This window comes from Berghia stephanieae, chromosome 7, assembly GCF_034508935.2.
Source record: "Berghia stephanieae isolate SIO BIC M18660-M18661 chromosome 7, UCSD_Bste_1.3, whole genome shotgun sequence".
Taxonomy (NCBI): Eukaryota; Metazoa; Mollusca; class Gastropoda; order Nudibranchia; family Aeolidiidae; genus Berghia; species Berghia stephanieae.
Window position 1 is genome coordinate 36,245,548 of NC_088366.1, and position 27,981 is coordinate 36,273,528.

At 37.5% G+C, this 27,981-nt stretch overlaps 1 protein-coding gene across 1 annotated transcript in view; it reads right to left on the reverse strand.

Annotated features, from left to right (window-relative positions):
* Positions 1–17,558: 17,558 nt before the first annotated feature.
* The window catches only part of LOC144977166 (acid phosphatase type 7-like), a 35,154-nt gene continuing 24,731 nt past the window's right edge, over positions 17,559–27,981 (reverse strand). The window contains exons 2-9 of the mRNA XM_078922042.1: positions 25,037–25,248; positions 24,050–24,142; positions 23,367–23,519; positions 22,778–22,974; positions 22,331–22,528; positions 21,105–21,292; positions 19,762–19,992; positions 17,559–18,360 (exon numbers count right to left, since the gene is read on the reverse strand). Coding sequence (XP_078778168.1) covers positions 18,020–18,360; positions 19,762–19,992; positions 21,105–21,292; positions 22,331–22,528; positions 22,778–22,974; positions 23,367–23,519; positions 24,050–24,142; positions 25,037–25,248 — 1,613 coding nt within the window. The 3' untranslated portion in view covers positions 17,559–18,019. The remainder of the gene's footprint in view (positions 18,361–19,761; positions 19,993–21,104; positions 21,293–22,330; positions 22,529–22,777; positions 22,975–23,366; positions 23,520–24,049; positions 24,143–25,036; positions 25,249–27,981) is intronic.

The following is a 27,981-nucleotide window of genomic DNA, read 5'->3' on the forward strand; positions in this document are numbered from 1 at the left end:
CATATAACATAGAAACGATTGAGACATTGAGTATGCTCCGGTGTATGGGGTGAATTTTTAATTCAGAAAAGTGAGTGGAGCAGGCACTTATGTTGGTAACAACAAGATATGAAGTGAGTAGAAAAGTGCCAGAAGACAATAGAGAATAAAAATTTTTCGCGGCGGTGGTGGGGTTTGAACCTGCGACCTTATTGGTACGACAACTCCGCCTGGCAGGTGAGAGCGTGGCTCTACCGTGTGAGCTATCCACGAACACAAAAATATTCGTTTCAAACCCAAGTCATTTTTGATCCCTCTCTCACCCACTTCTGGGACCGCCGATTCGTTCGCCCACCACCATCGCGAAGTGTTTTGACCAGCAGTTAAGCTTAATAGCCAATATTCTCAACACAAACATATAACATAGAAACGATTGAGACATTGAGTATGCTCCGGTGTATGGGGTGAATTTTTAATTCAGAAAAGTGAGTGGAGCAGGCACTTATGTTGGTAACAACAAGATATGAAGTGAGTAGAAAAGTGCCAGAAGACAATAGAGAATAAAAATTTTTATTCTCTATTGTCTTCTGGCACTTTTCTACTCACTTCATATCTTGTTGTTACCAACATAAGTGCCTACTCCACTCACTTTTCTGAATTAAAAATTCACCCCATACACCGGAGCATACTCAATGTCTCAATCGTTTCTATGTTATATGTTTGTGTTGAGAATATTGGCTATTAAGCTTAACTGCTGGTCAAAACACTTCGCGATGGTGGTGGGCGAACGAATCGGCGGTCCCAGAAGTGGGTGAGAGAGGGATCAAAAATGACTTGGGTTTGAAACGAATATTTTTGTGTTCGTGGATAGCTCACACGGTAGAGCCACGCTCTCACCTGCCAGGCGGAGTTGTCGTACCAATAAGGTCGCAGGTTCAAACCCCACAACCGCCGCGAAAAAAAAAAAAAAAATTATTCTCTATTGTCTTCTGGCACTTTTCTACTCACTTCATATCTTGTTGTTACCAACATAAGTGCCTGCTCCACTCACTTTTCTGAATGTGTAATGCTAATTGTAGCTTTTCGTTTCCCTTCTTTCCTTTCCTTTTTTTTTTCCAAATAAACTTTGCACTCCTTGTTTGTGGATGTAGCATGGATAATAAATTGTTCTTTTCTCTTTTTGTGTGTGTGTGTGTGTTTTTTTTTTTGTTTGTTTGTTTGTTTGTTTGTTTGTAATTGATACTTACTTACTTAGGCCGCCCCATGGGGCGTCCAACATGAGCCACAAGTCTTCGCCATTCTGTCCTGTCCTCCATAAGCGTGCGCAGCTCCCGGGTGTTGTCCATTCCTGTGTCGTCTAGCAGACAGTCAATGTAGGTTTTATTCTGCCTGCCTCTGCTTCTGGTTCGCTCAGGTGGTTCCCATAGAACAAGACTGCTTGCAATTTCCTCCTTGTGTCTCCAGCAGTGCCCCGCAAGTCTCAGTCTTCTATTTTGAATCTTCGAGGTCACTGGGGGGGAGGTCACTGTAGAGCTCTTCATTTGATATGTGCTCTTTCCAGCTTACATCGAGGGCCTTCCACAGCATACGGGTGTAGCAGCCGTCCGGTAGCTTCTCAAGGGCTTTAGTAAGAGTCCATGTCGCTGCTCCATATAGAAGCACCGACTCTACCGTTGCCAGGAACAGTCTCTTCTTTATTTCCCTCTGTAGGTTTGAAATCCAGATTTTCCTGAGTTTGTGACAGGCACTCCAAGCCAATGCTTTTCTGACAGATATATCCGAGGAACTGCTTTGGGTCCAACCTCCTAGGTCAACGTCCTTCAGCCATTCTCCATTCTTTGCCTGTATTGCTAATTGGCCTTTCTTGGTTGTGGTTGTAGGTTTGGAAAACTGTCTTCTTAGCATTACAGCACAGTCCTACTCGTTCAGCCTCAGTTTCAAGTAATTGATAACATCCTGTATTTATCCAATCAATTCGATTTTAATCTTATTAGGATAGTTGTAGTCCTTCAGAGGCTCGTGAGACAGAGTTTATCCCGATTTCTATAGTGTGAAATGAACAACAGCAATTGCTCGCTACCCTTTGTATAGGACGCTTTCCACCAGATCTATCAGACCCTGCTACCCAATCACTGCTGGATGGAAGGGGGAGTAAGGAGCGGACATGATCCCTTCCCATGTGAAGCGAATGCTCCACCAACTGAACTATGGGGGGGGGGGGGGGGCGGGCGCCAACCCCCCCCCCCCCCTTACCATAAGATTAAGACAGGTCCCTTTATTTATCCACAATGGGGATTTTGTCGTTTGCTTCTATTCCAAGAGAAGAATGGAATAACCCAGGCGTCCGCCGCAGGAGAGTCGAATTCGGTATCTTCTGGGTAGACGCAAAGACAACAGTGCCCCTGTATTTTGTTTTCTATTCTTAACGAAAGTAATTTTGCTTGAAATGACAAAAATGGAAGGTGTCAAAACCAGTAAAATGTACTGTTTAACCACCAACCCTGCATACCAACCAATACCACCATATTTGCTCAGAATCAGTGTGGTGTAATCTGAGTATACCCAAATGGTTTTGATAACTAGCCTCCTCTTGATGGGGTAAAAGAATACACAATTAATTACCTCTGACAGAGACCACAGCAAGTCATTCAACACTTGGCGTTTGAAGTTTGAAGACGATTAGGAGTAAGACGAAAGCAGTTAGGACCACGATTCGGATTGTTTGTTTAGAAGCTTCAACTTTAACAACTCTGCTCACTTGTCACTGTGACATCCGAAAAGCTATCGTCGTCTTGACATAACACTTTATAATTTATAGAGATCTAATACCATAATAAAAGTTATGTCCAATGAGGGGTGGTGGATATCGCCTCTCCAAAACGAATGTCCTTATCTGAGATTGAGATTCTTGACCAATCAACGATAGTTCGTTCTGAGTGGGACCCCCCCCCCCCCCCCCCCCCCCAATGTGGACAGGAGATCACTTGCTGCTGCATCTTCTATCCTCGTATATCCTTTTCAATTTGCCTTCTGTCTTTGTCTTAGAATGGAATTACTTGGTTTTGTCTTGGCCCCTGCAGGAGTCATTAGCTGAGGGAGAAAAAATACAGTTTTTAGTATTAGTTTAGGGAGATGATTTTTTTCCCTTGTAAACCATATCTCTGTTACTGTTATAAATTGTTTGTTCCATTTTGGATATCATGTTGATGTTTGAGTGTATTCATCTTGGTGGGATCCTGTGCGGGGGTCTGAATGAGAACTAAGTACACTGGTGGTATGCTCTTGGAATCTGCACATGTTCCCTATTTAAACAATTCCCCTTTGTCGTACTTTTTCTTTTGTATGCTTTCAACTGTAATTCTATAATTTTTGACTATCCTATTTTCTTCCTTTTTACTGGCGCTGAAATGACCTAAATGTATTGCAAGCGCCATAAAACTCTTAAAAACGTCACTTGTCAACAACAGTTATCAGATCATCCCTTGATCTTGATTTATGAACAGGCAGACCTTGCACATAGGCGCTGGTGCTTGGAACATCACGTAACATCAAAGAGCACAATTGACCGGTTAAAACTAGAGCTGTAACTGTAACGGAACACTGGAACAGCTCGGTATCCGCGATACCTTTGCTGCAAAACGATACATGGAGTATTGAATCGAAACGTATCGCTTTCAAACCAATTCACATGACTTGGTGGGGTTCTTAACCTCCTTCTTCCAACTACTACTACCACCACCACCACAACTACTACTACTACTACTAGCACCACAACTACTACTACTACCTCCCATAGTGGGCAGGGAGGTACTTACTGTGTCTTCTATCCCCCGATATGTTTTCCAACTGTCTTACTGTTTTTGCCTTGGAATGATATTAATTTGGTGTTGTCCTGGCCCTGGCCGGATACCATGACTAAGAGGGAAACAGTCAAATGTATAGTTAGTTTTAGGAGATGATATTTTTTTACTTGTAAATCATCTCTCTGTTATGCGCTGTATTATGTTTTGTTTATGTATTATAGATTTGTAAACATTTGAGTGTATTCCTCTTCGTGGAGACCTGTGCTTGTGTCTGAATGAGACTTTTAGGTGATCTCAAACTAAGTGCTTTGATAGTGTGCTCTTGGAATCTGCATCTTTTTCCTATTTGAACTAATTCCCCTTTGTCTTCCCTTTTTTGGGTGCTTTAATTGTAATTCTACAACTTTTAACTATCCCATTTTCTTCCTTTTTACTGGCGTTGATATGACCCAGATGTGTTGTAAACGCCGTAAAACCCTTAAAAATAAAACAAACAACAATAAATACTACTACTACTACTACTACTACTACTACTACTACTACTACTACTACTACTACTACTACTACTACTACTACTACTACCACTGCTGCTGCTGCTACTACTACTACTCCTACTACTACTACTACTACAATCTTCAGCCTGAAGCGTTGGCCATAATGGAAGAAGAAGAAGAGTTTGCCTTCCGCGCACACACACACACATACACACACACACACACACACACACACACACACACAAAACCCCAACAAACTGGTCGTTCATTGGTTGTTTCCGTGGCGGTGATCGCGGCCTTACAGGTGCTTGCTGCGCAAGTGTTCTAATCCCATAACAGCGACGCTGATTTTTTTTTCTTTTTCTGTCCTTTTACCACACAGTTCATGCGACCTTTAAGCATAGTCATCGAGAGGAGGCTTAGGGCTAACCCACACCGGAGACTGACTCCGACGACCCGGCACTGAGGATGTTGTTTTCTTTCAGGTGCATATAATGTTCTCTAAAGTTTTCTGGCATCGTTTTGTCTCATTTCTTGAATATTGGGACGATGTCAGCCTGCTTTCAATCATTTGGCACAACTCCTTGGTATAGTGAGGATTGGAATATAAGGGATAGTACCGGGGAAATCTCATCGCACAGGTTTTGAGAAGTCGTGATGGAATTCCATCTGGTCCAGTTGCTTTTTAGGTATTTAAGCCTTTGAGTAATTTTGTTACGCCTTTTACGTTCATGTGGATGTCAGCCTTTTTTTTTTTCATGTCATTTGTTGTTTATTGTAGTTAGGTAAGTCGTCATGTGAATCTCGCTAAAAAAAAGTTCCGTGCGTGTGTGTTGGTACGTTATATCCGTCTGATGGATGTTGTGAGTATTTTATCTAAATGCATAGCATCAATTCAGTGCTTATTTAATTCTATTTAAAGGATACAAAGTAACCATGCAGGGAGAGTGGACTTCATCCTTGTGTTGATTTTGGATAGAACAATAATACGTTTTGCTTTGTTTTGAGGGTGACAATGTATTTTCCTGATTCACAATATAAAACTCAATTTCCATAGTGTTTAGGTGGTCTATCATTTTATACGCCAAATGTGCAGTAATCGCGTTGGTCAACATAACTGAATATGCTGTGAGATGTTCAACTTCTTTGTAACGATTATAATTTTTTTACAGCAACCTGGAACAGAGTTTCTCCTCTTATTTATTGTCAAAGACACTTTCTAAGTGCGACGTCAAAACTGAGACACCCGCACATTGATCCACATTCTTGAAATCCATATAAGGATTGGAGAAAGAAGGAGTGGTTTGTTTTGTATGATTGTTTAGCGGTGTTTTCGACACTTTTAGAACATTTCAGCGGAGTCAATTGAAGAAGATTAGATGGTTAAAATAATGATAGATATTTGATTAAAAGAACCAAGAAAAATGAAGGTAGAAGAGGCGGGTTGATATATAGGGAACAAGAGCTAACCATCAATGTACTTCGTTTGAGATGGTTATTAAGACTTGCCGAAACTGAGCTGAGGAAATACCGAAATCTACCAAGGAAATAGTGAAACCGGTTTTGTTACTTGATGAAGTCCCTTTCTTTGTCATCGAAACCCGAAGTGTTAATTTTGAGTTTTCTCTTTGGCCTTTTTTATGGTAAGCCATGTATTTTATTTTCGAAGAGTTGATTCGTTACATCAACATAATATCTGTATTTTGTCAGTAAATTGTCAACGCAATCGGCAATCACCAGCAAGTTGTTTAATGTAATTTTTTAAATTTGTTGGTGAGTTTGTTGATGGCAGACATTTCATTTTCATGAAGCATTGGAATTGGTATAATAACTTCTTCAGTTGGGTGGTTGGACGGTCTGGTTGTTTGGACTTACGTTTGAGACGTATGATACAGACTTTCTCACAATTTTGTATTTTCAGGTGGAGTTGTTAGAGGGTTACATTCAAACTCAAACGGTTACGAAACATTGAATCAAAACAATTGGATACAACTATATAATAGAGAGATGAATCATAAAGAAAAACAATAATAACATCTCACAAAACTAATACTACACATAATATGACCGGCAGCAACTCTTCCACCATGGGAGGTCAACTGCTCCACCTTAGGAAAGGGGGAAGGGGAAAAGAGCTTCTCTATGATATGTCTAATCAATCTTAGAATACACGCAAACCTTCTTGCCAATTTTAAACCCCATGCAAATTTTTGTTGAAGATTGGTCTACAACGTTGTTATCGAGCGTTGCTCTCACCAGGAAGTGGAAGTGAAAGTGTAGATTGTTGTGTTTTCGTATTTTTATAGATTCGTTTTTATGGAGGTTCGTAATTACATAAAAGGTGTTTGTTTCTATGTCTGCATGAGGAAGTTAGTTCGTATCTTCTGTTGAGTGTTGCTATATTCGGTTTAGTGATGATGAAGAATTTTATGATGAAGAATACATATTATCCTGCACTCGAAGAATACATCACTTTACAATAATGGAATAGCATGGACAAAAAAATCAACAAACTTTGATGTCACCATGGGAAGCTACGATGGAGCAGAAACATGCGAGCTCGTCGGACTATATCTACTTTCTCAAATGCAAAATCTTGATATAAACATTGGACTATACAGGGACGACGGACTCGCATTGTGCAATAAAACACCGAGACAGACAGAATTAATAAAGAAAAAAATATGCAAAATCTTCCAGGACAACAATCTGAAAATTACAATCGAAGCCAACAAAAAAAAACTTCGACTTCCTGGACATAACCATCAACCTAAACGACGGAACCTATCAACCATTTTCAAAACCCAACAACATCCCATTGTACGTTCATAGACACAGCAATCATCCGCCATCTATAATAAAAAACATTCCCGAGAGCATTAACAAACGACTATCTAAAAACTCTACAAACAACAACATATTCAACGATGCAATCCCACCGTACACAAACGCACTACAAAAAAGTGGATATAACTACAAACTAAAATATAAGGAAGAGACCATTACCACCCCAACAAAAGAAAACGACACATAACATGGTTCAACCCACCCTAGAGCAAGAATGTGACAACTTCTATCGGTAACAAATTCTTCAATCTACTACAAAAATGCTTCCCTTCCGGTCACGTTCTACACCTGTAGTATGATGGTTTCATACTTCTTGTATTTTTTTAAATAGCACTTTCTGTTATGGTCTCCTTCTATTCGTCTTGCGGTATGCTGCGCGCCGTCGCACTTAAGTGGGGAGAAAGGATAAAACCATGGCGCACCTCGCTTCAACGTCATTCGCCTCCCGACTCACGTCGGGGCAATCCTAATTGAAATAAAACTATAGATAGTAAGATTAATAGTGTGTTATTTCTGTTTCTTTATTTGACAGGTATGTTGAACTTTTATTATTAACATTGTCATAAGCATTATTAATTATTATTATTATTATTATTATTATATATTATTATATTATTATTATTATTATATTATTATATTATTAATTATTATTAATTATTGCTGTTGCATTTATTGTTTTAATTATTGACATCGTGATTTCTTATTTATTCATATCATTTCCATGGATTGTTAATGCCTTTGTTAATGACAGTAATCGAATACGTGCCAGTATAACTTGTATCTGTCATGAGGAAAATACTTAGTCTAATTAATTGATTACATGATGCTAGCAATAATCTGTTTATCACGATTACAAAATTACCACGATCTTTATTACTGGTGATTTGTAAATAATATCGCCTACTCTAATGTTGTTGGTATAGTTATCCTGTCACTGTCACATCCCTTCCATCTATCCATCTATATCTCTCTGTATCTATCTATCTATCTACTATCTATCTATCTATCTATCTATCTATCCATCCATCCATCTACCGACCGACCTACGGACCTATCTATCTGTATACTTACTAATCTGTCTGCCTATGCACATATGTACCCATCTTTATATATTACCTTTCAATTACTTAGTATGAATTACAGTTGGCTACAAAATCAATCTACCTAAATAATCTATTCAACTATCTATATGCCTGTCACCTGATACACATATAGCATAAGTACCTATTGTCTGACTAGCTGTATGCTCAGTTATCGGTCTGTCTGTCAAGCTTTCTTGGTCATTAATCGTTATAGCTGTATAATGTCCTGATGATGTCCTGCATCATAGAATTATACCAAACTTCTGAATTGTTGGTATGATTTAAATCTATGCTTTTATGCTTAATGATGTTGGCATATTCGATGCCATTATCTTACTTGGTAAATATTCATGTTTTATTGATACATTCGATTATCATTATATTACTAATTTTGGCCGTATCGCCACTCGACTTACGTTGAGGGCTGAGTGCCAATCTTCATTTCTATTCCATTATAAACATGCATTGCCGTATCGCCACTCGACTTACGTTGAGGGCTGAGTGCCAATCTTCATTTTCTATTCCATTATATAACATGCATTGGCCGTATCGCCACTCGACTTACGTTGAGGGCTGAGTGCCAATCTCATTTTCTATTCATTATATAACATGCATTGGTCATTCGCCTCCCGACTCACGTTGAGGGCAATCCTAATTGAAATAAAACTATTAGATAGTAAGATTTAATAGTGTGTTATTTCTATTCTTTATTTGACAGTGTCGCCCCTTCCTTAGAACCAATCACGACCCTGAGCATTGCGCGAGAGAAAAAACTCAGCATATCTCTTGCGCAAAATAAGATCTTGTTTTGTTCTATCACTCCCTCTTCATTCATCCCAAGCCTCAAGAACCCTGCCTCGCTGCCTGCCAAAATAGCGGCACTGGCAACTACATCTCATTCTCAACAACAAAAACTACACCTCATTATCAAGAAATATCTCGCCACCAAACCTCTCAGAACAACTCCATACATCCTCCCTATCAAATCTCTCTCATTTACTCCATCGACTATATTACACCTTCCTCATTAAAAACTACACGTAACTTGAAGAAAACTACAAAGAGGCTTCATTATTGTACCCCCTGCAACCCAAATAACAAGATACCACAATAACAATATTATTACACACCCAATCATGAACAAAAACACCATCAAAATAGGATACATCTGCATGCCAAACATACAAAACATTATTTCCTCCAACAATAACCGAAAACTATCACAGCCAGATCAGCCCAGCAACAACCTAGAGAAAAAATGCAACTGTAGGACCCAGACAACATGCCCACTAAACGGCAATTGCCTGACTCAAAACGTAATTTATCAAGCCACAGTAACACGACCAGACACACCAAAACAAGAAACATACATTGGCCTCACCGAGTGTTCATTCAAAACCAGATACAACCTGCATACATCTTCCTTCAGAAACATACACAAACGACATTCTACTACACTAAGCGAACACATTTGGAACCTCAAAGAAAGAAACATACAACACAGCATCACATGGAAAATCATCTCCAGGGCACAGTCGTACTCCCACTCTTCTAAGATTTGCAACCTCTGCTTGGAAGAAAAATTCTTCATCATCACTAAACCGAATATATAGCAACACTCAACAGAAGAAACGAACTAACTTCCTCATGCAGACATAGAAACAAACACCTTCTATGTAATTACGAACCTCCATAAACACGAATCTATAAAAATACGAAAACACAACAATCTACACTTTCACTTCCACTTCCTGATAGTGGCGGGCATCCGAGTCACCAAAAGGTCACCGATGCTTTAGGTTTTGAGAAGTCAGGTCATCGAGTATTGAGAAGGTACCGACCTCGACTTAGGTCTCGATGCTTTTCTCGTCTCGAGAATCTTGGTCATCGATGCTTCACGAGTCCCGAGTCTCGAGACTATACTGCGCGAGCGACGCACACGTTACTATTACAATGTGTACTGTCTGCATTGTTCACCCCTCTCTCGCACACAATCCATCCATTGCCTTCGTCGGCGATGAGTGGCGATGACTTGAAAAGACTCAAAAAAGTCTCGAGCATCGCTCAAGTCATCGGTGCTTTCATTCAATACCTAGTCATTGGTATTGGGTATTGACGTTATATCATATTTTAAACAGCTAACAAAACACAAACGTCGTAAATAGATCAAAATGGTTATAGGTATCAATGTTTTATTATTATACAAAGTGAATTTATTTAATCTATTTAAAGTTTTAATACAAAAAAGCCACCCAAAGCTCAGTTGAAGTGCTTTTTCTCGGGAATTCCCGACTTTTCCTTGGTCATCAAGTTCGGGAAGTTTTTAGTGTTGGTGGCCGATGACTTGAGGTATCATCGAGACTTCCGCTCGACACTACTTCCTGATGAGAGCAACGCTCGATAACAACGTTGTAGAAGTCAAACAATCTTAATATCTTTCAAATGTTTATAAATAGCTCCTTATAGACTAAAGTTGAGCACTATTATTTCATGGTTTTGTTTTTATAATTTATACATTTGCTCCAGTTCTACTGTCCTGTTGAGCACTTTATTTTAACCAGAAACGAACCTCGTAAGTACTAATTTTGATTATTCGACAAAGAACATCCCGATCCCGACAAGCAAACAATACCTAAAATCTCTAATCAACAAAACCGAAAAAATTATAAGAAACACCAGATGGCGAGCTTTTTTCTACATAAACCCTGACCAAACGGTTAAAAATAAAGAAACTTTTGGATTAAGATCTACCAGACCAGCCCCATCCATACCTGAACTACGAGAATTCGAGGATGGAATGACAGACATCATCCGAAACATAAAATTCAGACAAATCAACGACACCTTCCAAAACAAACTACAACAAGACATACGATTAATACATCAAGACTCCAATGTTTACGCGCCGCTGACAAAACCACAAATTTCTACAAGCTCACCCCTAAAGAATACATATATTTACTTGACAAAAATAAACAAGCAGAGTACAAGAAACAAACACCATCTACAACACCTGACATTACAGCAGAAGACAAAAGCATCACCGAAAACCTACAGCTAAATGACAGAATAGACACCACAGCAAAATCTAACGCCTTCATCACTATCAAAGACCATAAACCAAACTTTCGTAACAACGTACAATGCCGTCTCATAAACCCATGTAAATCACAAATCGGAAAAATAAGTAAACAGATTTTAGACAGAATCAACACCAAAATCGTCAAGGAAACCGAATTCAACCAATGGAGAAACACCGCTGAAGTTATCAACTGGTACAGAAACACAGAAAACAAACAACGACAAAACGCAATCATCTTTGACACCTGTAATTTCTACCCTTCAATCACCAAAACCCTACTCCTCAAAGCACTACAGTTCGTGAAAACCTTCGACAACACCACCGAAGAAGAAATACATATTATCCTGCACTCGAAGAATACATCACTTTACAATAATGGAATAGCATGGCAAAAAAATCAACAAACTTTGATGTCACCATGGGAAGCTACGATGGAGCAGAAACATGCGAGCTCGTCGGACTATATCTACTTTCTCAAATGCAAAATCTTGATATAAACATTGGACTTATACAGGGACGACGGACTCGCATTGTGCAATAAAACACCGAGACAGACAGAATTAATAAAGAAAAAAATATGCAAAATCTTCCAGGACAACAATCTGAAAATTACAATCGAAGCCAACAAAAAAACATTCGACTTCCTGGACATAACCATCAACCTAAACGACGGCACCTATCAACCATTTTCAAAACCCAACAACATCCCATTGTACGTTCATAGACACAGCAATCATCCGCCATCTATAATAAAAACATTCCCGAGAACATTAACAAACGACTATCTAAAAACTCTACAAACAACAACATATTCAACGATGCAATCCCACCGTACACAAACGCACTACAAAAAAGTGGATATAACTACAAACTAAAATATGAGGAAGAGACCATTACCACCCCAACAAAAAAAAACGACAAAGAAAACGACACATAACATGGTTCAACCCACCCTACAGCAAGAATGTGACAACTTCTATCGGTAACAAATTCTTCAATCTACTACAAAAATGCTTCCCTCCCGGTCACGTTCTACACCCAATCATGAACAAAAACACCATCAAAATAAGATACATCTGCATGCCAAATATACAAAACATTATTTCCTCCAACAATAACCGAAAACTATCACAGCCAAATCAGCCCAGCAACAACCTAGAGAAAAAATGTAACTGTAGGACTCAGACAACATGCCCACTAAACGGCAATTGCCTGACTCAAAACGTAATTTATCAAGCCACAGTAACACGACCAGACACATCAAAACAAGAAACATACATTGGCCTCACCGAGTGTTCATTCAAAACCAGATACAACCTGCATACATCTTCCTTCAGAAACATACACAAACGACATTCTACTACACTAAGCGAACACATTTGGAACCTCAAAGAAAAAAATATACAACACAGCATCACATGGAAAATCATCTCCAGAGCACAGTCGTACTCCCCCTCTTCTAAGATTTGCAACCTCTGCTTGGAAGAGAAATTCTTCATCATCACTAAACTGAATATTGCAACACTCAACAGAAGAAACGAACTAACTTCCTCATGTAGACATAGAAACAAACACCTTTTATGTAATTACGAACCTGCATAAAAACGAATCTATAAAAATACGAAAACACAACAATCTACACTTTCACTTCCACTTCCTGATGAGAGCAACGCTCGATAACAACGTTGTAGAAGTCAAACAATCTTAATATCTTTCAAATGTTTATATATATGATGGCTCTCAACTTGTCGAGGTATTAAACCTTAGACTTCTCTATCGATATACATGTATTAGGAATGGGAGATGTCATGGCCACTTTTCTTTAAAAGGTGGCATGTCACTGTGCATCAGAGTTATTTGTTTGTTTTTGGAGATTTTTGGCGCTTGCGACACATTTAGGTCATTTCAGCGTCAGTAAAAAGGAAGATGATGAGGGAAAGGTTTTAGATCTGACGTTAAAAGCGTCAAAGTAAAGTAAGAAAAAAAAACAAAAAAAAAAACAGCAGATTCATCCTTCAAATATCGATCAATTTAAATGACCCTCGTCTCGGCAAAAACTCTCAAACCTGGGACTTCGTGAAGTGTTTTTTCAGAGTACGCAATTAACTGGTTAAGAATACACTCAACTGTTTACAAGGTACAATATATTCACAACTAGATACAATAGTATACACAGAGAGATGATTTACAAGGAATGAATTACCATCTCTCAAAACAAAAAGGAACTATACACTCAAATACCACCATCCCAGTTAAGGATCCCTGCCAATACCAGGAAGAACCAAACAATATAAATCTAGAACCTTTGGAAAACAGATAAGGAGGGAGAGAAGACACAGCGATAGTGGCCTCTCCGTCCACCTTGTGAGGTCAATAGGCTCCACTCCATGTGTGTGCAGAAAAATGGCAAAGAAGATAAACATAATCAACTCCGGAAAAATTAGTAAAAATCAAGTTTTTATTATATAAAAAGGAAACATGATTTATCTCTCTTTTAATGCGCCTATCTCTCTCTCTCTCTCTCTCTCTCTCTCTCTCTCTCTCCTCTCCTCTCTCTCCTTCTCTCTCTCTCTCCTCTCTCTCTCTCCTCTCCCCTCTCCCCCCCCCCCCCCCCCCCCCCCTCTCTCTCTCTCTCTCTCTCTCTCTTCTCTCTCTCTCTCTCATCCTCATCTCTTTGCATTTCTATCCTTTCACCACTCCCCCCCCCCCCAGTCTCTTTCTCTCCTTCTACCTCTACATCTCTCTTGTACATACAAAACACCAATCCACTTCACCCCCACCACACTCCCACATACGCACACACGCACAACCTGACCATCAATATTTTCTTTCTCTTTCCAATACACCACCATATCAGTTTTCTTTTACATCTGTATTTCATAGAAGGGTCTTAGTTGTGATAAATCCATTTTTCAAAATGAATGAATTGGTATGGTTATATTTTAATTATTCTTTACATGACTAGTATATAACTTATAATTCAATCGTCATCAATTTGATAAAAGGAATAATTGAACAAATGAATAAATAAATATATATAGCTAAAGAAATAACAGACAAATAAAGAAATAAATGGATAAATAAATTGATAGATTTAACAAATAATTAAATTTTAAAAATATTAATAAATAAGCATGTAAGGAATATTGCTGAATAATAATTATACATTATCTAATTGAATTTTAAAATGTGAAATGAAATCAAATTACATCTTTTTTTTTTTAAACCGTATTAGTTACCACGTTCCTTGGGACCGGAAAATCAAATAGGAATGAATGTGACATTCCGTGACAAATACATTTTGTATCTTCATACTTTGTTACAAACAAGTTTGTACCTTTTAAAAGTAATCCATAAAAGTCACACTCCACTGCGAGACCAAAGAAAACTCAATTTAAAAAAAAAAAATTTAATTACGACAAACATTTTGAATTTTGAAGGTATTTTTTTTTCTTGATGTTCAAGCGCTGTTGCATGCTAGTTGATCTACATGGGAAAAGGTGTCCATATTCATGTACTTTTCATAGGAGTAAAATATTTTGGGCAACATAGCTCTTTATTACTCATAGTTTAAAAAGTTACAATAAAGGCCTACTTTATATTGCGTTAATATATACCGACGTGCACTTATGTACAGGTCTGATAACCCGGTTCCTTATGGGCTTATTGTTGTAATGGGGAAAAAATGAAACAAAATATTGTCCATTACAACATTGTGAAACTAGGCCCATAAGTGGGTTCGGATGTCAGACCTGCATATATGTACACGTCGATATCTACTAAATAAGTCACTTTTTGGGAAGGCAAATAACTTAACGGTTGGTGATTTATAGTAAATTATCGGTAATTAATGTTTGAAGATAGGAGGCATATCTTGTTTATCTGAACAATGTTAAAAATGGCTAAATTTGTAATCATTTAATCTATTGCTACATCAATAACCTGTCATTCCAGAACTAATAGGAGATCCCGATAGCTCAGTTGGTAGAGTACTCGCTTCTCACTCAAACGGACCAAGATCGATCACGGATGATGTCGAGATCTTTCGTGATTCCCCCTGTCCACCCAGCAGTGATTGGGTAGCTGAGTCAGTTAGATCTGCCGAAAATTACTTTTGCGATAGACTAGCGTTCTTTCCTTAGGGTAGCGAGCAATTACTATTGTCCATTTCTCCCCTATCGAAACCGGGCTAAACTCCGGCTCCATGGCTCTGAAAAATTACTTAAAAACAGACCTTATCAAAGTTGAGATAAAAATTATCTCGTAATATTTGTCAATTTTCGATACTTTGACAGAACACATTCCGCCACATTAGTATTAGATGTGTTTTATAATAGTTATTTTTAATCATTCATATTTTTAAAAAAAAAATTTATTGAGCATTTATATAGCGCAATATCCACTAACCCAACAACACTTACATGTAGGACGAGACATGACGCCTGTTAGACGATATTACAATTTTTCGGACAGAGACAACGCTGATAACAACCATGTACTCATTTTACACCTGAGTACGGTGAGAGAATGTGAGTAAAGAGTCTTTTCCAAGGACTCAACTATGCGCCGAGCGTGGCTCGAATCCAGGACCTTCCGATCCGAAAGCGAGTGTCATACCACTAGAGCACATAGCCGCACTATATTTTTGATAATTAGGACAGTCCGTATTTATCACCTTACCAAGCTGACCTGCAGTATGAGTTTTAGGACCTTAAATTATGAAAATTTTAATCAAACACATTATCTACTGAAGTCAAAGTAAATCTTTTAATACACGAACGTTATTGATAAAAAACTAGATAGTAGTCTGTAATAGCAAAACGATTACGTAATCTTTACAATTGTATATTTTTTTAAGACGTGTGAAAAATGTATTTGCTGTAAGAGTATAGAATTAATCTGAGATCATATTAAAATGGAAAGTTAAAACATTGATATAATTAGTAAGAGTAATTAAATCATATAGCCAAAAATGTCTGTTCGTCAACTATAGTAATTCAAAATAGATATCATCTAGCCCCCCCCCCCCCCCCCCCCCCCCAAAAAAAAAAAAAACCCCAAAAACAAAAACAAAAACGAACAAAACAAAAACAAAACAAAAAAAACCCAAGACCTTTCAGCATCCAATCAACATTTTGATGAGTCCTATGACATATGTAACACATTGCCTCTGAGAGAGAACCAGACCCAAAAACTAGCTTTGGAAACTTCGTCTTTTTTAATTAAGGAAAACACGTCGTTTTCATATCGATATCGTAATTACACAAGACATACAGTTTCTATTTTTTGGTTCAGCCAACAATGTCACCAGCTTGTGGCGGTAAGGCATAATTAGTGATGTCTCATTCTCTTAAGAATGAGAATCTAACTTGAGTACAACATCATTCAATTATGAATTCAATATTGGTATGGTTAAACATTTTCAGGTGAAAAAAAAATCAAAGAGAAAAATATTAAATAAACTCAACTATTTAAAAAATTGCAAAGACAAATCATCTCCAGATTAACAATCACAACGACAATAACAATGACTTTTCCCTTTTATTCGATATATTTGATAACGCTTTGTGCACACAACTTTCAGGATTGATAACCGAGCACAATTGTGGTCTTGATTTAACATTGCTACAGTAGACAATAGGTTGTATTGGTTTGAGAGTATTTCAATTACAACAACGAAACTACAACAAATTGAGTTATCAGGCCTACAAATGTGTATACGTCGGAATTATCTCAAAAAGATTTTAATTTCTTTGAAGTCTTAGGTTAAAGACTATTTGACAAGTTTGGGATCATCGTATTCTATACATAGGCTGATGATATATAAAATGATAGTTTTCAGACAAAATAGGGAAAAAAGCTTTATGTCAGAGTAAGCCATGATGCAATTAGAAAAAAAGAAAGAGAAGAAGTATGTGTGTTTGGGGGGGGGGGGGGGGGTCTTAAGACTTGATGACAAAGTGACGCTAATTTTAATCTACTATTATTTCACGTAATAGCTTTTCTGGCCAATTTGAATATACAAGTGTGTTTTGACAAAGTACGCCAGTTTGTATCCCCCAACCCACCCCACCCCACCCCCTTAAAAATACAACAAACAAACAAACAACTCAAATGAACTACTATTGCATTACCGGCCACCACTCTAACTCTAGCAACACTGCAAGAACTGGACTGGCGATTTAGAAGAAAAGATAATGATACAGGGAAAACATAGAGATGTTTGTTGGGTGGTTGTTTGTTTTTTCAGATTACATTATTGAACCGTTCTCTTTTCTTTTCTTTTTTTTTTTCTTTTTTTGTTTAGAAAACCACATTTCAATCTTGCTCTCTTGCATATCATTAATCATATCGATTATGCCTCTATACATTTAAATCCGCATTCTTTCACATGCAATATGCAATATAATACTCATCTCTCACACATCAGTTTACCTCGCACCCTCGATTCATACAGATGACAACGGATGATTCGATGTACATCAATTTAGTAGGGGAAAAACACACACACAAAAAAAAGAAAAGAAAAAAAGAATACAAAAGCAAAAAAGAAAAAAGAAAAGAGTAATTTTTTAAAAATCGACTTATCCCAAGCAATTGAGGGATTGGCCGTCTGTTTTCAATAAGGATTTGATTCAAAATGGCTGAATAAAAAGAATTTGCCAATCCATTGAAGAAGAATATGTCACGACTAAAATGTCAATTCATCCGAAGTCTTCTGTATTTCCAATTCTAGTCGTCAGATAAAAGTTTTCTGGAAGGTGCCGTTGTTTCAGTCATGTCAATTTCAAAATCGTTTTCCATATCGTCCTTGTCCGGGGCTTTGTTGTAATATCGTTTTCCGTAATTAATATCCATGTTCTCCCACCTGCGAGAAGATTGTCTTCTTCTGCCTCGCAAGGCACGCCGACCAACCAATAAGCCAATAAGCAGGACGAGGACAACTCCTCCTACACTTACTCCGATGATGAATTTATTGCGGTTCTCTCCCTTGAATATTTCGTTGATCTTCTTGGTAATCGTGCTTTCTGGTTTGGAATTTGAAGTGGTGGTTTCCTCGATGTTTATAACATCTGTAAAGATGAAAATTTTGCAATGAATGAAAGGATAAGAAATGACAAATATCTGTAGGGACTTTTAGTTAAAACTTCTTAATGATTTATATTTACAAAAACTATAAGAAACAAAATAAAAACATGGTATTTTTTACAAGTCAGAGTCGAATACGTTGTTATTTTTGTAATGGAGAAAATCATTGTCGATTAGTGATTTTTTTTCATGAAAACAATGCGACCATCACAATTGAGCTTTGAGACTCATAATAGGTGGACTTAGAAATAAACAACTGGCTTTGAAGAGAATTACTGAAATAATACTCAAAACTACTACTCACAAAAAGTAGCTCTTCAGACCAATATATTATATGAGTAACTATTTACTTACTATCAGAAGAAGTTTCCATTATTTAATTATTATGTTGACTTTCTTTATTCATATACTAAATAATTAGATGACAACATTGGGATCAGTTCACAACTCCTTCTATCTGTCAGGTGCAAAACCTGACGCCATGGGGGAAAATGGTTGAAATGAAATATTACCTCCGAAGTCAAAACCGTATAAAGATTCCTTTTAAGAGAGCTCACAGCTCATACATAAATATTTTAACTCCGAATGGTGGTGAAACAAATGTCATCTTTTATAATCTTTATAATGAAACAGTAAGGAAAAAAAGACGTCCGACATGAGCTGAGAAAATTGGCTGCAATATTCTAGGAACGATATTGTATAGGAACACGTGATCTCGTTAGGTTCTACTCCAAGAATTCTCAAAGCAAAAATAACTTTGGATTAGCAGCTTTAATTTCGTTTTAAAAATTAAGACGCCATATGAGAAAAGTCAAGGACTTAAAGCTACTTTTGCCAAAACACATAACAAGAAATCCGAGTATTGTATTAAAAAAATATCAAGGCTGGTTATGTTTGTGGAATATCATATATAAAAATGGTCATAAGATCCACGAAGCCAAAGTTAAACCCGGTTTCTCTAGCGTAAATTGGACTGTAGCAATTACTTACTAACCTTCAGATATGACGCTAGTTAATTGCCAAGCACCTTCTGTCAGATCCAACTGAACCAGATGTCTAACTACTACTGGATTGGCAAGGAGGCTCAACTGCACCCGGGATCGATGCCGGATATGAAACGAGTGGTCTACCATTTAACCATCGGTCAGCCCCCCCCCCCCCAACCCCCCATTTTATTATATCATTACATCTCCACATACAAGACAATAACATTATTTGCTACCAACTACCACCGAGTATGCAATGTAGATAGGGAAAAAAAGACTTAAACTTTGGCGCAGACTTATGACCGCGGTGGCTCTACTACTACAATGTTCGTGTTTTAACGAGCTCATATGGCCTGATAATACACAAACATTTCATTGTATAGAATCTATTTGGATTACCAGGATCTCCACCAGCCACTTCTATCTCCTTGTCAATCTTGGCAGAAATATTGGCGGGCAAATCTTCTTTCGAAAATAATCCATGGTGATTCTGTGTGATCTCCACGGAGTTCAACACTTTGTAGCCTTCAAAAGAGATAATCTCAAACCGCAGCAAGCTGGCATTGACCACTCGAAGACGACCAAAATTGATTGGTGTATTTCGATCATCCGAATAGTGTAGCCATTCCTCTGAAATCATAAGATTACATTAGTCGCAAATTATTATTATTGTTATTATTATTATTATTATTATTATTATTATTATTATTATTATTATTATTATTATTATTATTATTATTATTATCATTATTATTTTTATCATAATAATAAATGACAATGATGAAAGATGATGATGATGATGATGATGATGATGATGATGATGATGATGATGATGATGATGATGATGATGATAACCGCTAGTTAACTGTGCTCACTTAACTGGCGTGTGAAACAGTGCTTGGCTATGAAAGTACGACGAGTATTGTAAGGGCTAGTGTCAGTGCCCTCATAATACTAATACCAGTTTCTAGTTTGCTGAGCCTAGTGTATAAAAGGGTCCCAAACATGCGATATCACACTATGAAGGCTCAAATCATTGCGAGTGAAATATCCCACAGTTCAGGAGTTAAGATTGTTTTCTTCTTAAAATAGCTGTATTGTGTGAATCAATTCATATAAATATTATGGCGAAGCAATATTAAGTACAAACTCTTCTCCCTGTGAGCTTCAACAATTCGCCGTGGTTTAAACGTCCTATATTAATTGTGTGAAAATGAAATCGAGTTTTCTATTTGAAGCGAACTGGGGAAAGTGTAGATTTTAAATGTTTTGAAAATTTTTGTTTTGTATTGTATTGCTTTGTTCGTTGGGTTTTTTTAAAAATTCATTTATTTATTTTTTGTTTTGCTTTTTGGTTTTGGTTTGTTTTTGTTGTTTTTTTTTGTGTTTTTTTTATGTTGTTGTTGTTTTGTTTTTTTTTGTTTTTTTGTTTTTTTGTTTTTTGTTTTTTAGTCTGTTTTGTTTTGTTTTCTGTTGTTTTTGATATTTTATTTTGTGTTCGTTTCCCGTTTGTTTGTTTTGATTTGGGTTTTTTTAAAATGTTGTTTATTTCGATATAGTTTGGTTTTGTTTTCACTTTCTCAGCAGAATGAAACCATGAGAAATCTGTACTAATGTGCAGATCAATCCATGCAATAATGTCTGTTTGGGCGTCATATTACTAGTTGGTTAGTTCAACCCAGCGACATCTAGAGAGAATAAAGATGTCGATTGTTCTATCCTATTCGTGCCTAAAAACTTACCTTGAGACGAGTTATAATTTGTTTTCCAGGGAGTAGCGGGTGCCACACTGATGTGAACAGGTGCCAGGGGATTGCTGAAGTCTGCCCCTACTTTGATTCCTTTGTACATTGGGTAAGAAATTTCGTTTCCCTGACGTGATGACGTTATGATGACGTCAACACCGTAATGGTACATGACATCTTCCATTCTGATTTTTGGTAAATGAAAAATAGATGACAAAAGATAAATAACTAGATGGATAAACATAAATCAATGGATGAATGGCTATCTTATCAATTAATTCTATCTTACAAATCCAACACTGTTCCTATGGTGTAGAGATACAAATACGATCTTGACAGAAAAAAAAGAAATACTAATGACTATTATTTTTCGAAACCTATTGTAATATTTTTATATCTTCTTATATTATATAATTTCGCGTTACTGATTCAAAACTTCAACATAAAGGTAAGTGACCGTAAACTTTCTGACCCGGTGGTACAAACTCCTTATGAAAAATCCCTAAGCAATCAAAGAAAGCTATCAGCTTCATACTACTCTTCCTTTGTTTAAAAAGTTTTGGACACCCGAATTATTTTGTTGCGCGGTTTCAGGATTGTCACAGTAGATTCACATCTCATCCAAAACAGCGGTTTTCTCAACAAAGAATCTGTCTTCCCCACTTTTTTGGATTACCTTATCTGAAATGACTACTCTTTCCGTCCTTTGATATTCATTCAAGTATCGTCGTTCCGCATCTCTCGACAGTTTTTTCACATTGGAATATCCCAAATCCGTTACAGATATTATTATGATTTTTTTTTTGCAACGATATCTATGAAATAAGTATGAAAAAACCGGAAAGGTTTTGTCCGTGAAATAATTTCTAGGGCGACACACTCTTGGCATTGGCATATTATTATATTTCACCAGGCTTTTTATCTTATTAACCACTCAACTCACGGATTCCTAGACATCCAATACGCGATTTCAACCTTATGGATTGACTCAAGAGCATGGAAACAAAAATCGCTGCTTATTTGTTACACAATATGATGTGCTCACTGAAAATCAAATTTGTTTCAACTACAAAGATCGGATGAGATTTTATGAAACGATCCACAAATGATGAGTTTAGAATATATTGAGAAAAGTACTAAATCTAGATTGATTTAGTTGAAATTTGTTTCATAAATGACGAAAGGTGAAGTGTGGTATTATAGGGATGTAAATTACGACTTACTTCTGGGCCATCTTAGATTTTTGTTTCTTACAGCTCCCCGTTGGGTCATCATTGGAGCAGTACATGGGGCAATGACCGAATGCCACGATCCAGGGCGTTCTGGCTCTATTCTCGTTGGTGACCTTCAAGTCCTTGATCAACCAGTTGTTTTGGAATGGAGCGTACTTCCCGTCTCCTTTAAATACCTCCGTGGAAAAACTGTTGATGGGAGAAATAATATAATTTGATGACAACGACGACGACGACGACGACGACGACGACGACGACGACGACAATGACGACCATGACGATGATGATGATGATGATGATGATGAGGATGAGGATAGCGGTGGTGGTGGTTGCGATGGAGCTGCTGGTATTTGGTAGTTTTAAGCTTTCTAATTTTACCTTGATGTTCTCTCTTTGAAAATCGACTTCGCATAAGAAAATAATAGGAGATCGCTTTACCTGATTAAATGGATTGGTCCAATATCAAGGCTGTACCACATCCGGTCAAGGGTCATGGGCCATTCTGTAAAAGGCATTGAGAATCGATGGCGATAATGGGCATAGGTGGTATTGTCCGATTCCGATGGGCCTGGGGTCGTCATGTATGGTACTGTCTTTACACTGGACTCCAAGACTTTCATATATAGGTCTCCGTTCTGGAAGTGATCAGGAATTTTTTTTTAATGTAGTAAGAGGTACATACATTCAGACAGCCTCCAAATGATAGGCCTTCTGAGTGTCAAAATTAATGATGATGATAATGATGATGATGATGAGGATGATGATGATGGTGGTGATGATGATGGTGATGATGATGATGATGATGATGATGATGATGATGATGATGATGATGATGATTATTATATATTTTATTATTGTTATTATTATTTTTATTATTATTATTATTATTATTATTATTAATTATTATTATTATTATTATTATTATTATTATATTATTATTATATTATTATTATTAATTATTATTATTATTATATTATTATTATTATTATTATTATTATTATCATTATTATTATTATTATTACATTACCTTTCCTGCATCACCACTTAGGTTCATAGCTATGTTGCCAGGATGAATAATTGCAGCGTACTTCCCTTTGGCCACATCAGTGCTGAGACTGGCAAAGACGGGGGAAGAACTTTTCAAATCTCCCAGGGTAAGGAACTCAATGGCTGCGGTCTCCTGATTCGACGAGAGAGCAAAAAATAAGAGACACTTTATGTGCTAAGAGAATAATATAAGAGGTTGTCAAATAAATTATATTTTATTTTTGAAAACAAATTAGAAAAATAAATGTCAAAAGTTATTTTTAAAAAAATGAATATAACAGATTTTTTTAAAAAACGAAATACCAGACACGGAAAGTTTCGGGCTCAAAATCCTTCTTCAGCCAAAAACAATTTTTAAAAAACAAAACAAAAACAAACAAACAAACAATGAAAACATAAATACAGTACTAAAAAAAACAGATCGACGGCAGAGAAATATTCACAGGTTTGAGAGTTTTTGCCAAGATCAAGCTCATTTAAATCGACCGATATTTGAAGGACGATTTTATTGGCTAAATTTTTTAATACATGATTGTCCAGAGAATGGCCGTTAACTGGTTAAACAAAAGAAAGAAAAATAATGAAGGAGGAAATCGAGTTTCCATCTTCTCCCCATGAATGTGTTTTCAAAAAAATCATTGAATCGTCTAATGCTTAGCTTACCGTGCTTCTGGCAGGAGTTTTAAAGAAGAAAGGACCAACGGCCACGTCGTTGCTGGATGGTTGGTAGTAAATGACTTTGTCAGAGGGAAGGCTCTGGAACAGGAATGTAGGAGAACATGAAATAGAAACACTAGAGTGGACGTTTGACTTTTGTAATATGTAATATTTACATCCTGAAAAAGCTGTCATCAACACAATTTCCTTCCTCAACTAACTGTCATTGTGAACGGTTTTATCTATGTATTTATTCATTTACCTATTTACTGATTGATTTACTTTTCTATTTATCTATCTTGATTGATTGATGTTTTTTTTAATGTTTATTTATTTTAATTGATATTTATTTATTTATTTATTTATTTATTTATTTTTGAGTGTTAAGGAACTCAATACAAGCGCATCAAAAAAAGAAGATTGGTGGTAGATAATAGAAGATGGTTTAAATGGTAGAGCCCTTGACTTAAGGAAAGAACCCGATATTAAGCCCAAGAACATTCGAGGCTTTTTCTGATTCCTATCCTCCCAACAATTTTGAAATCATTGACACCCATCTGGCCACTAACCACGCTCAATACGGTTGAATTCGTTACACGTGGACATTAGGCCTAATATGTAAACAGGCCGGAGAGAATTCTGCAGGTATGACACTTTGTTTGTGACTTGTCGGTCAAAATTGAGTAATTTCCAAAAGGCCCTTAATTCACATTATTTAATTATACTCAGGTGTAAAATGAGTAAACGAACGATGATTGCGCCTGACAGGCGTCATTCTCGTCCTACCTGTTAAATCTGCTGCTGTCGTGGAGTTCCTTGTAAAGCGTTTGAATACATTTAGAGGATGTTGCGTTATATAAGCCCATGCTTTAAGATATGCATAATGTTGGAAATCTTTTTCTTCCTCCCTACTTCACCGCGTTCTGTCTATACATTCAGATTTGGTCATCACTACAGTACATTACAAAAAATGAGAGACCTTTCCACACTTACTCTCAACTTGACTCGATGAATATAGTGAGCGCCGTGTTTGTTCCACGGTTCCAGGAATAGGCGACTCTCCCCTGGGGTGATGTCTGTGAGGCCAAACGGCTCCGTGCCATAGTTGACACGGCTGGAACACTGGCCCGTCGTGGACCACATGACAATGATTTCCGCCGTGGACTCTCCATAGCTAAGGTGGACCTGTTGTGGCCTGCAAGTATCTGTAAAGTAAGACAAATTCATTCAATAAAATACAATGTATAAACAAATACGAATACTTAATATATTTCCTACTTCTATTATGTTCAGAAGAAGACCAAAGTTATTTATTCCCCCAGCAGGCAACACGAAACCAAATTTCCACTTGATACAACCAACGCAGTTTGATTGTACCGTCACTGCCTATAGCAATGTGCAGGGTTAAACGATCGTGTCACCTATCCGGTCTTTTACCACACCCATCGCTCAAGCATGGTACATACTATAAGTCCCTAAGGAAAGTCATCTCCGAGCGATGAGCTGAGTTGTCGCAAGAATCCGTGTGAGCTATCTAAGTCGGCGGGTGGAATTTAAACAGGACACTTTTTGGTTCCAAGGCAAAGACTATACGATGACCCAAACTGTTCCCCTTGTTGTAGACCAAAACAGCATTACCGAGCCACCAAGGCCACAAGACATAAGACAATAATTATAATGTCCTCCCTCCTAAGATTTGGTAGTCTTGTGGTATGACCTTCAGATTTTAACCTGTAGGTCTCTGGTTCGAGTCCCGCTGTAGAGGTGAAAAGTTGAGTTCTTGGAAAAAGATCTCCAGTCTCATATTCTCCCCATCCATAGAGGAGGGGGGGGGGTGGCGACGAGGTAGCTGTGTGGTTAAGACATTGCACTGTGACCCGGGAGGTCCCGGGCTCGAGATCCGCTTCAGGCACTTTCGTAATTTAAAAAAAAAAGAAGATTATTAACCTCTATTTATTGCTGAGATGACTATATATATCACTGCAACGTCTATGATTGCCAAAATTGTAAAGCTTTCCAATGTTTAATTTTTTTTTAACAATAGAGGATAAAGAGATGAAGGTAAACACCAGAGACTTAGACCTAACGCTCCTTATAAGACGGATGGCTCTCCGCACGACACTTTTTCAAACAGAAAGGGCTGCAACGCCCATCAAGGACAATTTTTATGAAGGCAGACGTGCGCTTAGTCCTTGAATTTAGTCAATGACTTGGAGAAAAAAAATCGCTTTTTATGTGAGCTGACCAAGCAAGTTCCAGACTAAAATCACGGCACCTTCGGACCAAGTTAAGTTTTAGTCGGTTGCTGAGGTCAGACTTCACGTTTAGTCTTAGACCGACTTGCATATAGACGTCTAGATATTTGCTGGTCTGATAACCCAATTCAATTTTGGAAAAATGGAAATCTCAACAACAAAAAAAGACGCAAAATATTGTCCATGACAACAATGTTAAACTCGGACCATAATTGGGTTCGGATGTCAGACCTGCATATATGTACACGAGGATCGTCACGTTGTCGTCGTGCAGGAGCTTGAGTACCTTAATGATCCTGAAGGTGATGCCAGCCCAGATACCATCATGCTGGGACAGCTGATGTTGAAATGTCAGACTAAGAACTATTCAACCCGGCGTTCAGACAAGGCATGCCTTCTCCTGGACCACATCTCCACAATGAAGAACACGAACAGCCATACGCTACTACTACTATCATAGCGTAGACGGGATAGCAGCTGTTATGAGATTGAGAGAGCTTTGATTCGGAAGGAAAATATGTCGGTTACTAATGTCAGAAGCAAAAGTTTCCTCTTGCTGGTAAAAGACTTACTAGTCTTAAGCTTGAGCGAATGAAGTGACTCTTATAAGCGTTATCTAGTTTCTGACTAGGTAGGTTTTTGCCTAGGCCTTACCAACCTAATTCGGTTATTTTGTACTGGTAACATCAAGCTCTCTTGTACACGATTACAGGTAGGATACCAGTCTTTATGCTTTTCCAACGCAAAAGGTTTCCAAAGAGGAAGCTAGTAACTCATCTGTTATAGATATTTCGTTTCGTTTCATATTTGAATTTAATTTTGCCATAGCCACATGATGAGCAAGTCACGTGATTTTGACTGTCAATTGGATCGATAGTCTGATGTCACGTCGCCCATCAACGGCGGCCATTGTGGTTCTAAACAAAGAAGATCGGTACTTTTTATTCTTCATTCTGGCTAGAACTTTTCATATGTCTTCTGATCAGAATGTGTAAAAGTCAAAACATGATTAGATTTATAATGTTTTTCCCCCTCTGGATACGCTCGTCGGAGAAATATTTCATAAGGGCATCCGCCATTGTTCGGATAGTTTAGAGCCAGTTACTAAGTTACTATGCGTCATTGGCACAAGACAATTCCATGTTATCCTGGGGGGAGACAAAAGCAAAACAAGAAAGATAAAAAATGGAGTCCCACAAGGCTCAGTATTAGCACCAACACTTTTCAACGTATATATCAGCGACATGCCAAGCAGCCAATCACTAAAACTTGGCTATGCGGATGACTGGGCGTTGGCCTACCAATCAAACAACTGGAAAGAAATTGAAAAAGCTCTCAATGAAGACACGACACAACTAAAACTAAAAATCTTTTTTGACAAATGGTATCTCAGAATGAATACCTCCAAATCAGTATCTACCACATTTCATCTCAACAACAGAGAGGCCAAAAAAGAAATCAACATCATAGCTGGAAATGCCAGACTGCCCTCAGACCACAACCCAAAATACCTAGGTGTCACGCTGGACAGACAATTAAACTACCGCAAACATCTTGAAGGAAATGCAAACAAGATCTCAAAAAGAAACTGTATCCTGGGGAAACTGACAAGTACTAATTGGGGAGCCTCACAACAAGTACTTAGAACATCTGCTTTGGCACTTTGCTATAGCATGGGAGAAT